Source organism: Oncorhynchus masou, chromosome 13 (assembly GCF_036934945.1).
Source record: "Oncorhynchus masou masou isolate Uvic2021 chromosome 13, UVic_Omas_1.1, whole genome shotgun sequence".
In the NCBI taxonomy this organism is placed as follows: domain Eukaryota; kingdom Metazoa; phylum Chordata; class Actinopteri; order Salmoniformes; family Salmonidae; genus Oncorhynchus; species Oncorhynchus masou.
This window is the reverse complement of record NC_088224.1, coordinates 92,123,015-92,136,386: the sequence shown is the minus strand read 5'-3', so window position 1 is coordinate 92,136,386 and position 13,372 is coordinate 92,123,015. Positions and strand designations below refer to the sequence as shown.

General features: G+C 44.5%; 1 protein-coding gene across 1 annotated transcript in view; it reads right to left on the bottom strand.

The window, feature by feature from the left end:
- Positions 1-12,272, bottom strand: part of LOC135553228 (glutamate receptor ionotropic, kainate 1) — a 195,201-nt gene extending 182,929 nt beyond the window's left edge. The window contains exon 1 of the mRNA XM_064985403.1: positions 11,599-12,272. Within this exon, the coding sequence (XP_064841475.1) occupies positions 11,599-11,683 (85 nt within the window). The 5' untranslated portion in view covers positions 11,684-12,272. The remainder of the gene's footprint in view (positions 1-11,598) is intronic.
- Positions 12,273-13,372: the final 1,100 nt, after the last annotated feature.

Here is a 13,372-nt window from a genome sequence, read left to right as displayed (position 1 = left end):
ACTACAATTAGTGTATAAAATTGTGTTCAGACACATGCCCAGTCATCAGATGGACACACTGCTTCTCCCAGACCCCCAGATGCATGTGTGTTTGAGCAAACACATACACACACACCTCACTCCCCTTCTTGGCTTCCATGGCAACCCCCACCGGAACCTTTCCCCAATAGAATCTTTCCCCCACGGGAACCACGCCTGTTGGCTTTCTCACAAACAATCGCAACATTGTTTCAATAATATATAGAACTTTTCTCGCAGCTCTGGAATATAAAGCTTTTTTGGGGCCTTGCTCACAATTCTTTCTGTGGCATCACAATGACCAAACGATATACTCTATGTGAGGCTCTTGATCATATCTTTCATCTAAAAAAAAATTACAAAAAATTTAAAAATAAAAAGAGTATTTGTTATAGTCGAAATAATCCATACATTATGCTTTTTTTACTCAAAAACTAGTTGTATGAACTCAGGTCAATGAGGCCTACAGGCCATAAATAGCAAATAGAAGTTCAAAACGTGTATTGTTCACGGGAACATAAGTTGATAAAAATATCTCACACAACATTAGGTGACAAAATATGTATTATTATGGATTTATATTCAGCTATAATGGGGCGGCCATTTTGGACCAGGAACACAGAATGAATTAACATGAAACGAACACAACAGGAGGGTTAAACATTATTATTGCCCACAGCGTGAATCCATGCAACTTATTATGTGACTTGTTAAACTCTTTTTTTACTCCTGATCATATTTAGGCTTTCCGAACAAGACATTACAGCTTTTATTTTTTTAATGAATTTGTAAAATGTCTTACAAACTTAATTTAACTTTGACGTTATCGGGAATTGTGTGTAGGTCAGTGAAGAAGAAAAAAACTACATTTTATAGATTTGAAAATCAGGCTGTAACAAAAAACAATGTGGAAAAAGTCCAGAGATTTGAATACTTTGTGAACCCTTTATGGAGGGTTCTACCGAGAATCCTTTTATCGTTGAAGGTTTCTTCCTAGAACCGTCTACGAACGGTTCTACCAGCCTTTCAATGTCATTCTTTATGACAATATTTACATATATCATAAGGCCTTTATTTAAAGACCTCGTTATACCCAAACACAGTGGTGTTAAGAATCTGCTGATTTCACAGGCCCCAAATCACATTATGCTGGCTTGCAAAGTGATGTGTAATTCCTACTGGATGGAATCCAGCCAGAGTGAGAATATCTAACATCTGGAACTTTTAATAAGCTGTAACCTTCATTCAGAAGGACTGTCAGGGTCGGATAGATTTAGTAAGGAGACTACCTAAATCATCTAAACTAGAACAACTAGAACAAATTTTAGTATCAGTTGCCATAACTCCAACTACTAACAGATTGGATTATTTTAGAAAAATATATGTTATTTATCTTTGTGAAACATAAAAGTTAATCAACCAATCTACGTTTTTTTCTTTTCTCAAATGTAAATCAGGTAAATCAGTTCAGAATATATTCTGTTTTACAATAACGACCTACCGGGGAACAGTTGGTTAACTTGCCTTGTTCAGGGGCCGAACAACAGGGCCGCCCTTACGCTCTAACCACGGGACTCTGACCACTAGGCTGCACTAACCACTCTTTCACGTCTAACCACTAGGCTACCCTGCCGCTACACTCTAACCACGAGACTACTACACTCTAACCACTAGGCTACCTGCCGCCTCTACGCTCTAACCACTAGGCTACCCTGCCGCCTCTACGCTCTAACCACTAGGCTACCCTGCCGCCTCTACACTCTAACCACTAGGCTACCCTGCCGCCTCTACGCTCTAACCACTAGGCTACCCTGCCGCCTCTACGCTCTAACCACTAGGCTACCCTGCCGCCTCTACGCTCTAACCACTAGGCTACCCTGCCACCTCTACACTCTAACCACGAGACTACCCTGCCACCTCTACACTCTAACCACTAGGCTACCCTGCCACCTCTACACTCTAACCACGAGACTACCACTAACCACTAGGCTACCCTACCGCCTCTACACTCTAACCACTAGGCTACCCTGCCGCCTCTACACTCTAACCACGAGACTACCCTGCCACCTCTACACTCTAACCACTAGGCTACCTGCCTCCTCTACACTCTAACCACTAGGCTACCCTGCCGCCTCTACACTCTAACCACTAGGCTACCCTGCCTCCTCTACACTCTAACCACTAGGCTACCCTGCCGCCTCTACACTCTAACCACTAGGCTACCCTGCCGCCTCTACACTCTAACCACTAGGCTACCCTGCCTCCTCTACACTCTAACCACTAGGCTAGCCACCTCTACTCTAACCCTGCCGCCTCTACACTCTAACCACTAGGCTACCCTGCCACCTCTACACTCTAACCACTAGGCTACCCTGCCACCTCTACACTCTAACCACTAGGAGACTACCCTGCCGCCTCTACACTCTAACCACTAGGCTACCCTGCCTCCTCTACACTCTAACCACTAGGCTACCCTGCCGCCTCTACACTCTAACCACTAGGCTACCCTGCCGCCTCTACGCTCTAACCACTAGGCTACCCTGCCGCCTCTACGCCTAACCACTAGGCTACCCTGCCGCCTCACTCTAACCACTAGGCTGCCCCTACACCTGCCCCTACGCTCTAACCACGAGACTACCCTCCACACTCTAACCACTAGGCTACCCTGCCGCCTCTACACTCTAACCACTAGGCTCTAACCCTGCCGCCTCTACACTCTAACCACTAGGCTACCCTGCCGCCTCTACACTCTAACCACTAGGCTACCCTACCTCCTCTACACTCTAACCACTAGGCTACCCTGCCGCCTCTACACTCTAACCACTAGGCTACCCTGCCGCCTCTACACTAACCACTAGGCTACCCTGCCGCCTCTACACTCTAACCACTAGGCTACCCTGCCGCCTCTACACTCTAACCACTAGGCTACCCTAACCACGAGCCGCCTCTACCTCTACGCTCTAACTCTAACCACTAGGCTACCCTGCCGCCTCTACGCTCTAACCACGAGACTACCTGCCGCCTCTACGCTCTAACCACTAGGCTACCCTGCCGCCTCTACGCTCTAACCACTAGGCTACCCTGCCGCCTCTACACTCTAACCACTAGGCTACCCTGCCACCTCTACACTCTAACCACTAGGCTACCCTGCCACCTCTACACTCTAACCACTAGGCTACCCTGCCACCTCTACACTCTAACCACTAGGCTACCCTGCCGCCTCTACGCTCTAACCACTTGGCTACCCTGCCGCCTCTACGCTCTAACCACTAGGCTACCCTGCCACCTCTACACTCTAACCACGAGACTACCCTGCCTCCTCTACACTCTAACCACTAGGCTACCCTGCCGCCTCTACACTCTAACCACGAGACTACCTGCCGCCTCTACACTCTAACCACGAGACTACCTGCCGCCTCTACACTCTAACCACGAGACTACCTGCCGCCTCTACACTCTAACCACTAGGCTACCCTGCCGCCTCTACACTCTAACCACGAGACTACCTGCCGCCGCGAGTAGCAAAAACACAGATATTGAAACAAAACAATTCTGAAAAGTCACCCTGAAACAGTGCAGAGAAATCTGATAATGAGGACGTGGTTAGAGGGTTTTTACTCTAAACAAACTATTTTAAAAATGACACAATCACACTCAACACTGGTTATTAAACACCAAGACAGAGATTATTTGACACGGCTGAGTTTTAAACTTAATTTAACTTCTAAATCAACACTATAAATGTTTACACTGGAAAATATCAACGCTTTTTTCTTTTCTCGTAAAAGTGTAGAAGCTGTTGGTTCGAGAGCCGATGCTCCGGTACCGTTTCCCGCATGGAAACAGAATAAACAGGTGCCGATCTGTGTCATGACCAGCCTTTCAAAGCACTTCATAATTACAGATGTGAGTGCTACAGGGTAATAGTCATTGTGGCAGGTTACCTTGGGAACAGGGACAATGGTGGTCAGCTTGAAACCTGTTGGGATTACAACCTGGGAGAGATTGACACCGGTGTTACAGTTGAAAGCAGCACTACAGTATATTGTTAGTGCGGTGTAGATTTAAAAGGGTTTTCACCCTCCATGGTTAACACTATATGTGAGCCTACAGGTTAGATAATACCATGCAGTGATTATAAGGGAATGAATTAAATACCCAGGTGCTCTCACGGGTAAAGGTGTAGGGCATTGACATATCACAATGGTGAAGGGCATTGACATATCACAATGGAGAAGGGCATTGACATATCACAAAGGAGAAGGGCATTGACATATCACAAAGGAGAAGGGCATTGACATATCACAATGGTGAAAGGGCATTGACATATCACAATGGTGAAAGGCATTGACATATCACAATGGAGAAGGGCATTGACATATCACAAAGGAGAAGGGCATTGACATATCACAAAGGAGAAGGGCATTGACATATCACAATGGTGAAGGGCATTGACATATCACAATGGTGAAAGGCATTGACATATCACAATGGTGAAGGGCATTGACATATCACAAAGGAGAAGGGCATTGACATATCACAATGGTGAAGGGCATTGACATATCACAATGGTGAAGGGCATTGACATATCACAATGGTGAAGGGCATTGACATATCACAATGGTGAAGGGCATTGACATATCACAAAGGAGAAGGGCATTGACATATCATTGGTCTCAAATGGCATGACATATCACAATGGGTAGTGCATTGACATATCACAATGGTGAAGGGTAGTGCATATTTTGACATATCACAATGGTGAAAGGGACATATCACAAGTGCACTACATATCACAAGGTGAAGGGCATTGTGCACATAGGGTATTGTACTACTTTTGACCAGGAGAAGGGTATTGACATATAGGATTGTGTCTCAAATGGCATAATTTCCCCTTTATAGTAGGATAGTGCACTACTTTTGACCAGGTTCCATAGGGTAGTGCACTACTTTTGACCAGGTCCATTTAGGGACTTAGATGCACTACTTTTGACCATGGTGCCCATCAGGGAGGTGATCCATAAATAATGAATCTGTGTGGCCATTCACTTTTCACCAGGTCCCATAGAAGGTAGTGCACAAGCCAGAACACACACATACAGAACACATATACACACTACAGTTTTGACCAGGTCCCATAGGGTAGAGCCCTGCTCTTCCCACATAGGTTTATAGTGTGACTACTTTTGACCAGGTTCCATAGACAGGTAGTGCACAACAGAGACAGGAATAGGGGTGTCATTTGGGACTTAGATGATATGTCATACTTAGACGGGATGATGCATGTCAGGGAGATGATCCATAAATAATGAATCTGTGGGCCATTCATCTCCATTCACAAAGCAGGAAGAAGTGTCAGGGAGACACATCTCAAGCCAGAACACACACAGACAGTATATCAGAGGCATATCACAGACCAGAATCACCATCCCAGATCAGGGAGCCCTGCTCTTCCCAAGATTAGGTTTATTAGCAACAGATAAGAACAGTAGAGGGAGACAGACAGACAGACAGACAGGCAGACAGACAGACAGGAGACAGGCAGACAGGCAGACAGAGGCAGGGAGACAGAGGAGGGAGACAGATAGGGAGACAGAGGCAGGGAGACAGAGGCAGGGAGACAGATAGAGGGAGACAGATAGAGGGAGACAGAGGCAGGGAGCAGGGAGACAGATAGAGGGAGACAGAGGAGGGAGACAGGGAGACAGAAGGGAGACAGATAGAGGGAGACAGACAGAGGGAGACAGATAGAGGGAGACAGAGACATAGAGAGACAGACAGAGTAATCTCTTGTATAACCAGATGAGTGTAGGTTGAAACAGGTTGTTTAAAGGGGTTTATGGAGAAGATTGACCATTATTCCCAGCAGCCTCAGTATAGAGCCATGGACGCAAGGCAGAGTGTGTGTGTGTGTGTGTGTGTGTGTGTGTGTGTGTGTGTGTGTGTGTGTGTGTGTGTTTGAGAGTAAGTGTGCGTGTGTTCTCACCAAAGCCAACAAGCAGCCATATTAATTGAAGAAGCACCATATGCGGTGGATTAGTAGTTAGCGTGGGGGGTCAGGAAGAAAATGACAAAGATTAGGTGTCCTCAGACAGCGATAGATGATTCAGAGAGATTAACAATATAAAGGACAGATTACGAACCAGTGAAGGGGAGAGGGAGGAGGGGGTACTGCCCTGCAATCAGACAGTAAAGTTATGCAACAGCACAAGTTTAATTGTTTTATTTATTTAACGAGGCAAGTCAGTTAAGAACAAATTGTTATGTAGAAATGACGGCCCTACCCCGACCAAACCCTCCCCTAACCCAGACACAGCTGGGCCAATTGTGCGCCGCACCGTGAGACTCCCAATCACGGATGGTTGTGATATAGCCCAGGATCGAACCAGGGTCTGTAGTGACACCTCTAGCACTGAGATGCAGAGCCTTAGACCGCTGTGATACCGTCTGGAATCGAACCAGTGTCTGTAGTACCTTAGACCGCTGTGATACAGCCTGGAATGGAACCAGGGTCTGTAGTGATGCCTCTAGCACTGAGATGCAGAGCCTTAGACCGCTGTGATACCGTCTGGAATCGAACCAGGTACCTTAGACTTTAGACCGCTGTGATACCGCCTGGAATGGAACCAGGGTCTGTAGTGATGCCTCTAGACACTGAGATGCACAGCCTTAGACCACTGGATACCGGGAATCTGAACCAGGTACCTTAGACCTGCTGTGATATTGCCTGGAATGGAACCAGGATCTGTGGTACCTCAGACCGTTGTGATACAGCCTGGAATGGAACCAGGGTCTGTAGTACCTTAGACCTCTGTGATATTGTCTGAGATGAACCAGATCTGTGGCCTCAGACCGCTGTGATACAGCCTGGAATGGAACCAGGGTCTGTAGTGACGCCTCTAGCACTGAGATGCAGAGCCTTAGACCGCCATACCACTCTGGAATCATTACCAGGGTCTGTAGTACTTTAAACCGCTGTGATACAGCCTGGAATGGAACCAGGGTCTGTAGTGATGCCTCTAGCACTGAGATGCAATGCCTTAGACCACTGTGATAACCCTGGAATAACTAGGTACCTTAGACTGCTGTGATACCGCCTGGAATGGAACCAGGGTCCATAGTACCTATACCATAAACCCTATACGATACAGCCTGGAATGGAACCAGGGTCCCTAGTACCTTAGACCTCTGTGATATTGTCTGGAAAACCAGGATCTGTGGTACCTCAGACCGCTGTGATAAACAGCCTGGAATGGAACCAGGGTCTGTAGTGACCCTCTAGCACTGAGATGCAGAGCCTTAAACCGCTGTAATACCGTCTGGAATCGAACCAGGGTCTGTAGTGATGCCTCTAGCACTAAGATGCAGAGCCTTAGACCACACCACTCTAAACCCTCATTACAAAAGTGTACCAGGGAGAAACCAAGTGCACTAACTAGAAAGTGGCAGTGACTGTAGTAGATAGAGAATGAATGCTTCCCCAATGGAACCCTATAGTCTATACCCTAAACCCTATACCATAAACCCTATACCATAAACCCTATACCGTAAACCCTATACCATAAACCCTATACCATAAACCCTATACCATAAACCCTATACCATAAACCCTATACCATAAACCCTATACCATAAACCCTATACCATAAACCCTATACCATAAACCCTATACCCTATACCCTAAACCCTGTACCATAAACCCTATACCCTATACCCTATACCCTATACCATAAACCCTATACCCTAACCCCTATACTCTAAACCCTATACCATAAACCCTATACCATAAACCCTATAGCCTATACCATAAACCCTATACCATAAACCCTATACCATAAACCCTATAGCCTATACCCTAACCCCTATACCATAAACCCTATACCATAAACCCTATACCATAAACCCCATACCATAAACCCCATACCCTATACCCTATACCCTATACCCTAAACCCTATACCATAAACCCTATACCATAAACCCTATACCATAAACCCTAACCCCTATACCCTATACCCTATACCCTATGCCATAAACCCTATACCATAAACCCTATACCCTAAACCCTATACCCTATACCCCATACCCTATACCCTAAACCCTAAACCCTATACCATAAACCCTATACCATAAACCCTATACCATAAACCCTAACCCCTATACCCTATACCCTAAACCCTATACCCCATACCATAAACCCCATACCCTATACCCTATACCCTATGCCATAAACCCTATACCATAAACCCTATACCCTAAACCCTATACCCTAAACCTATACCATAAACCCAAACCCTATAACCCCCATACCCTATACCATAAACCCCATACCCTATATACCCTATGCCATAAACCCTATACCATAAACCCTATACCCTAAACCCTATACCCTATACCCTATACCCTAAACCCTAAACCCTATACCCTATACCCCATACCATAAACCCCATACCCTATACCCTATACCCTATACCATAAACCCTATACCATAAACCCTATACCATAAACCCTATACCATAAACCCTATACCATAAACCCTATACCCTATACCCTATACCATAAACCCTATACCATAAACCCTATACCATAAACCCTATACCATAAATCCTATACCCTATACCCTATACCATAAACCCTATACCCCATAAACCCTATACCCTATACCCTATACCTATACCCTATACCCTATACCCTATACCATAAACCCTATACCATAAACCCTATACCATAAACCCTATACCATAAACCCTATACCCTAAACCCTATACCATAAACCCTATACCATAAACCCTATACCATAAACCCTATACCATAAACCCTATACCATAAACCCTATACCATAAACCCTATACCATAAACCCTATACCATAAACCCTATACCATAAACCCTATACCATAAACCCTATACCATATACCCTATGCCATAAACCCTATACCATAAACCCTATACCATAAACCCTATACCATAAACCCTATACCCTATACCATAAACCCTATACCATAAACCCTATACCCTATACCCTATACCATAAACCCTATACCATAAACCCTATACCATAAACCCTATGCCATAAACCCTATACCTTCCAACTATTGAGTTGCACCCCCCCATCCCCCCTTTTTGCCCTCAGAACAGCGCTTCCCACAGTTGGCTGGATGTCCTTTGGGTGGTGGACCATTCTTGATACACACAGGAAACTGAAAAACCTGCAGCGTTGCAGTTCTTGATACACTCAAACCGGTGCGCCTGGCACCTACTACCAAACCCAGTTCAAAGACACTTCAATATTTTGTCTTGTTCATTCACCCTCTGAATGGCACATAGACACAATCCATGTCTCAATTGTCTCAAGGTTTAAAAATCCTATTTTATCCTGTCTCCTCCCCTTCATCTACACTGATTTGAAGTGGGAATTAACAAGGGACATCAAGAAGGGATCATAGCTTTCACCTGGATTCACCTGGTCAGTCTATGTCCTGGAAAGAGTTGTAATGTTTTGTACACACTGTGTAGAGTTTAATTTGGGACCTTGTCCTGCAGATCTGCAATCCTCCAAATCTCCCAGACCATATGGGGATATGGTGGGAAATGAAGAAACGTGAAAATTGATCCCTGCATGTGTACCTGAAGTAGGGTAGGATAGGGTAGTGTAGGACAGGGTAGGGTAGGCTAGGGTAGGGTAGTGTAGTGTAGGATAGTGTTGGGTAGTGTAGGGTAGAGTAGAGTAGAGTAGAGTAGGGTAGGTAGGATAGGGTAGTGTAGGGTAGGATAGGGTAGTGTAGGGTAGGGTAGGAGAGAGTAGGGTAGGGTAGAGTAGGGTAGGGTAGGGCAGGGTAGGGCAGGCTAGAGTAGGGTAGGGTAAGGTAGTGTAGTGTAGGGTAGTGCAGGGTAGAGTAGGGTTGGGTAGTGTAGGGTAGTGTATGGTAGATTAGGGTAGGGAAGGGTTGGGTAGTGTAGGGTAGGGTAGATTGGAGTAGGGAAGGGTTTGTTAGTGTAGGGTAGGGAAGGGTTGGGTAGTGTAAGGTAGGGTAGGGTAGATTAGGGTAGGGTACTGGTGGGTAGTCGATGGTAGGGTACTGTAGGGTAGGGTAGTGCAGGTTAGTGTAGAGTAGTGTAGGGTAGTGTAGGTTTGGGTGGGGTAGGAGAGTGTAGGGTAGGGTAGGGTAGTGTAGGGAAGGGTACTGAAGTGGTCAAAAGTAGTGCACTATATAGGGAAGAGGGTGCCATTTGGGATGCATCCTAGAACAAGGGAAATCAGGAATGATCTAGGACCTAACCCTATTTAACTGATTATATATAATAGAGATCTTATTATGTACAAAACATCAGAATAAATAGTGAATAGTTCCTGGACCCTTTAGCCAGGCGACTCTATTGGCCAGTCCCAAATGGCACCACATTCCCTATACAATGCACTACTTCTGACTAGGGCCCATGGGCTCAGGTGAAAAATGGTGCCCTACAGAGATCTTATATTCGAGCAAGGTTTGCTACACGCAGGAAAATAATCCTGCAGCAACAGGAAATGTGAATTAATGGAAGTGACAAAGCCTCAGAAGGCGTTTTAACACCTCAGAAACACTGCACATTTTACATGTGTTGCTTTGCAGGAAAGTTATCCTGTAACATGGTGATCAAACGAAGATCCTACATCTGCATATAGGGAATATGGTGCAATTATCAATAAACCATCCCTTTTAGTTAAATACCTACAATCACACTCTCCCAATGATTCATTTGACAGTCCTTTTAAACCCATAGTTGTTTCTATTGTAGAGATAGTGTTATATTTCTTGATGTGGATTCTGGTCTATGTGAGCTTCAAGAGAACGAAAGTACCAAGGCTTATCCTACTCTATATCAACCCAGCATCACGTTCAGATAATAACTCTGATCACACTCCCGACTGGTTCACTCACAGACATTTACATCCAGGGTGTGTCTACTGTCTATTCCATCCCATCTTCAATCTATTAAATAACGTTAATATTCGGATTACACTAGAGGGAAATTACTATGGCCTGTGAAGAAGGGTTGACTGAACTGTGTGTATAGATAAACATTTTACTAAATGCAATTCTCATTTCTTATTACGGAGCTCTACAGTGCGACCATTTTAATCGCATATGCGCCTAAATATTTTTGCTGGAATATTAACTTAGGAGCACCAGTGCGCATAGAAGCATTAAGGATTCGATCTTTAACAAATCAAATACTTTTTTATTGTGCTCCTAAATGTCATTGTGTGCGCCTACATTTTTCAATTTAGGCGCACACGTGCTCCTAGTAAAACCTGCCAGTTTAGAGCCCTGCTATATTCTGTTCCCAGGCCCATGTGCATAGGAATGTACTATATGATTGGAACTAATGATTTAATAGTGCAGTCGTAAGACCAAAGTTTAATTAACATTTTTGTTTTTCAAATACAAACACACATTTGCACCTTGATGGCACAGTCATTAAGCTCAAATTGTTTGTGATATATCAATCAATCCAGACAATTGTATTGGACCAGGTCTATAACCCAGTTGATTAAATACATTATGAATCGAAAATTCGGATGATAAAAATCAACCTTACCGATTCTAAGGACTTGCTGCCAACTCAGCCAAAACTCCGCCATCAAGTAAAGCAGCGAAAACAACAGTCCCTTCCTTTTCGCCATGGTACTCGCTCCAAAATAAAAATGAACATTGATGTCTGTTTTTTCTTTCTTTCTGCTTTTAATTCATGCTAATATCTTGCCAGTTCTCGTATCCGTATCGAACAGAAATCGACATCCGACCCACATTTTTCCTCTTATACATTATGTTGAGAGAAATAAAAACACTAATTTTGGAATAGTTCCTTATAAAACTCAGAATGAGACCCGTTTTCCAATTCTAGAATCCCATTTGTGTTATCAGTTTTTGACTCCACATTTCAGATAGTCCCGAAAACAACGTATCTCCTCTTTCATCGTTGGCAGCGTATACTTGGAACTGTGATACTCTGAGCGTCTCCCCCGTGCGCACACTCAATTGAGGGCACCGCCAAGCCGGTGTTGATCCGCAAACATGGATACGTTCAGAAGATTAACTTCAAATCTGGCTACAGCCGACCTCGACAATTCGTCTTTGCTTTAGTACACCGAGGAATGATTAAATCTTTGCTCCAGTCGTGATGGGAAACGCAGATTTAATCTTCAGAATAGTCGTCGCTGCTAACGCTCCGGGAAGATTAACCAGGGAGGGAGTCAGGCTATACTTCTCCTCTCTCTGCCACAGCCTGATAAAAAAGAAATCCACGTTACTTTGCTCTTCCATAGTTTTACCTACTTTCAAAAGAAGAGGGGTTTGGTTTCTAGCAGTTTTGTTGGAGAGGCAAGGGATCTGAGGACAGGGGGGATTTGGGGTAAATCTATCTGCTTTTATCTTATTTGTTGTAGGGCACATATTTTACCTGCTGATGCCCGTGTTCATTCATTCTACTGAAAACACAAGACGCCTTCACTAGCCTACTACAGACGATCAAATAGCTGTATCTGATCGTATAGGGTCTTGTCTAAAACGGTTCCCTATTCCATTTACAGTGCGCGACTTTTGACCACGACCCAGCAGTGAAAATACAACGCTGTAAAAAATATATATATATATATTTTAAAGTTTGTAACATTGGGTTGTTTTTCTATGTCCTATTTATAGTGAGCAAACAGAGGCAAATATCACATAGTTTAGTGAACTATGAACTGTCAACTGTAACAATAGATGGTTTCTGAGATGGGTTGAGGCTAGAGGGCTTAATATCATAAAAATGCATCCCAAATGGCACCCTATTCCCTATATAGTGAGCTACTTTTAACCAGGGCACTATGGGCTTTAAAGGGGATATGGTGCCATTTGGTACTTATAGATATTCCTAAAGGATTAACAGAGTGAGGGCAGAGATCGTGCAGTTTAATGACATGATAATAGCACAATTAGGGAGAGGTGGACGGTGTGCTTAACTAACAGTTAGACTCAGTTAGGGAGGGGGTGGAGGGTGTGCTTAACTAACATTAAGACTCAGTTAGGGAGGGGGTGGAGGGTGTGCTTAACTAACAGACTCAGTTAGGGAGGGGGTGGATGGTGTGCTTAACTAACAGTTAGACTCAGTTAGGGAGGGGGTGGATGTGTAACAGTTAGACTCAGTTAGGGAGGGGGTGGAACTAACAGTTAGACTCAGTTAGGGAGGGGGTGGAGGGTGTGCTTAACTAACAGTTAGACTCAGTTAGGGAGGGGGTGGATGGTGTGCTTAACTAACAGTTAGACTCAGTTAGGGAGGGGGTGGATGGTGTGCTTAACTAACAGTTAGACTCAGTTAGGGAGGGGGTGGA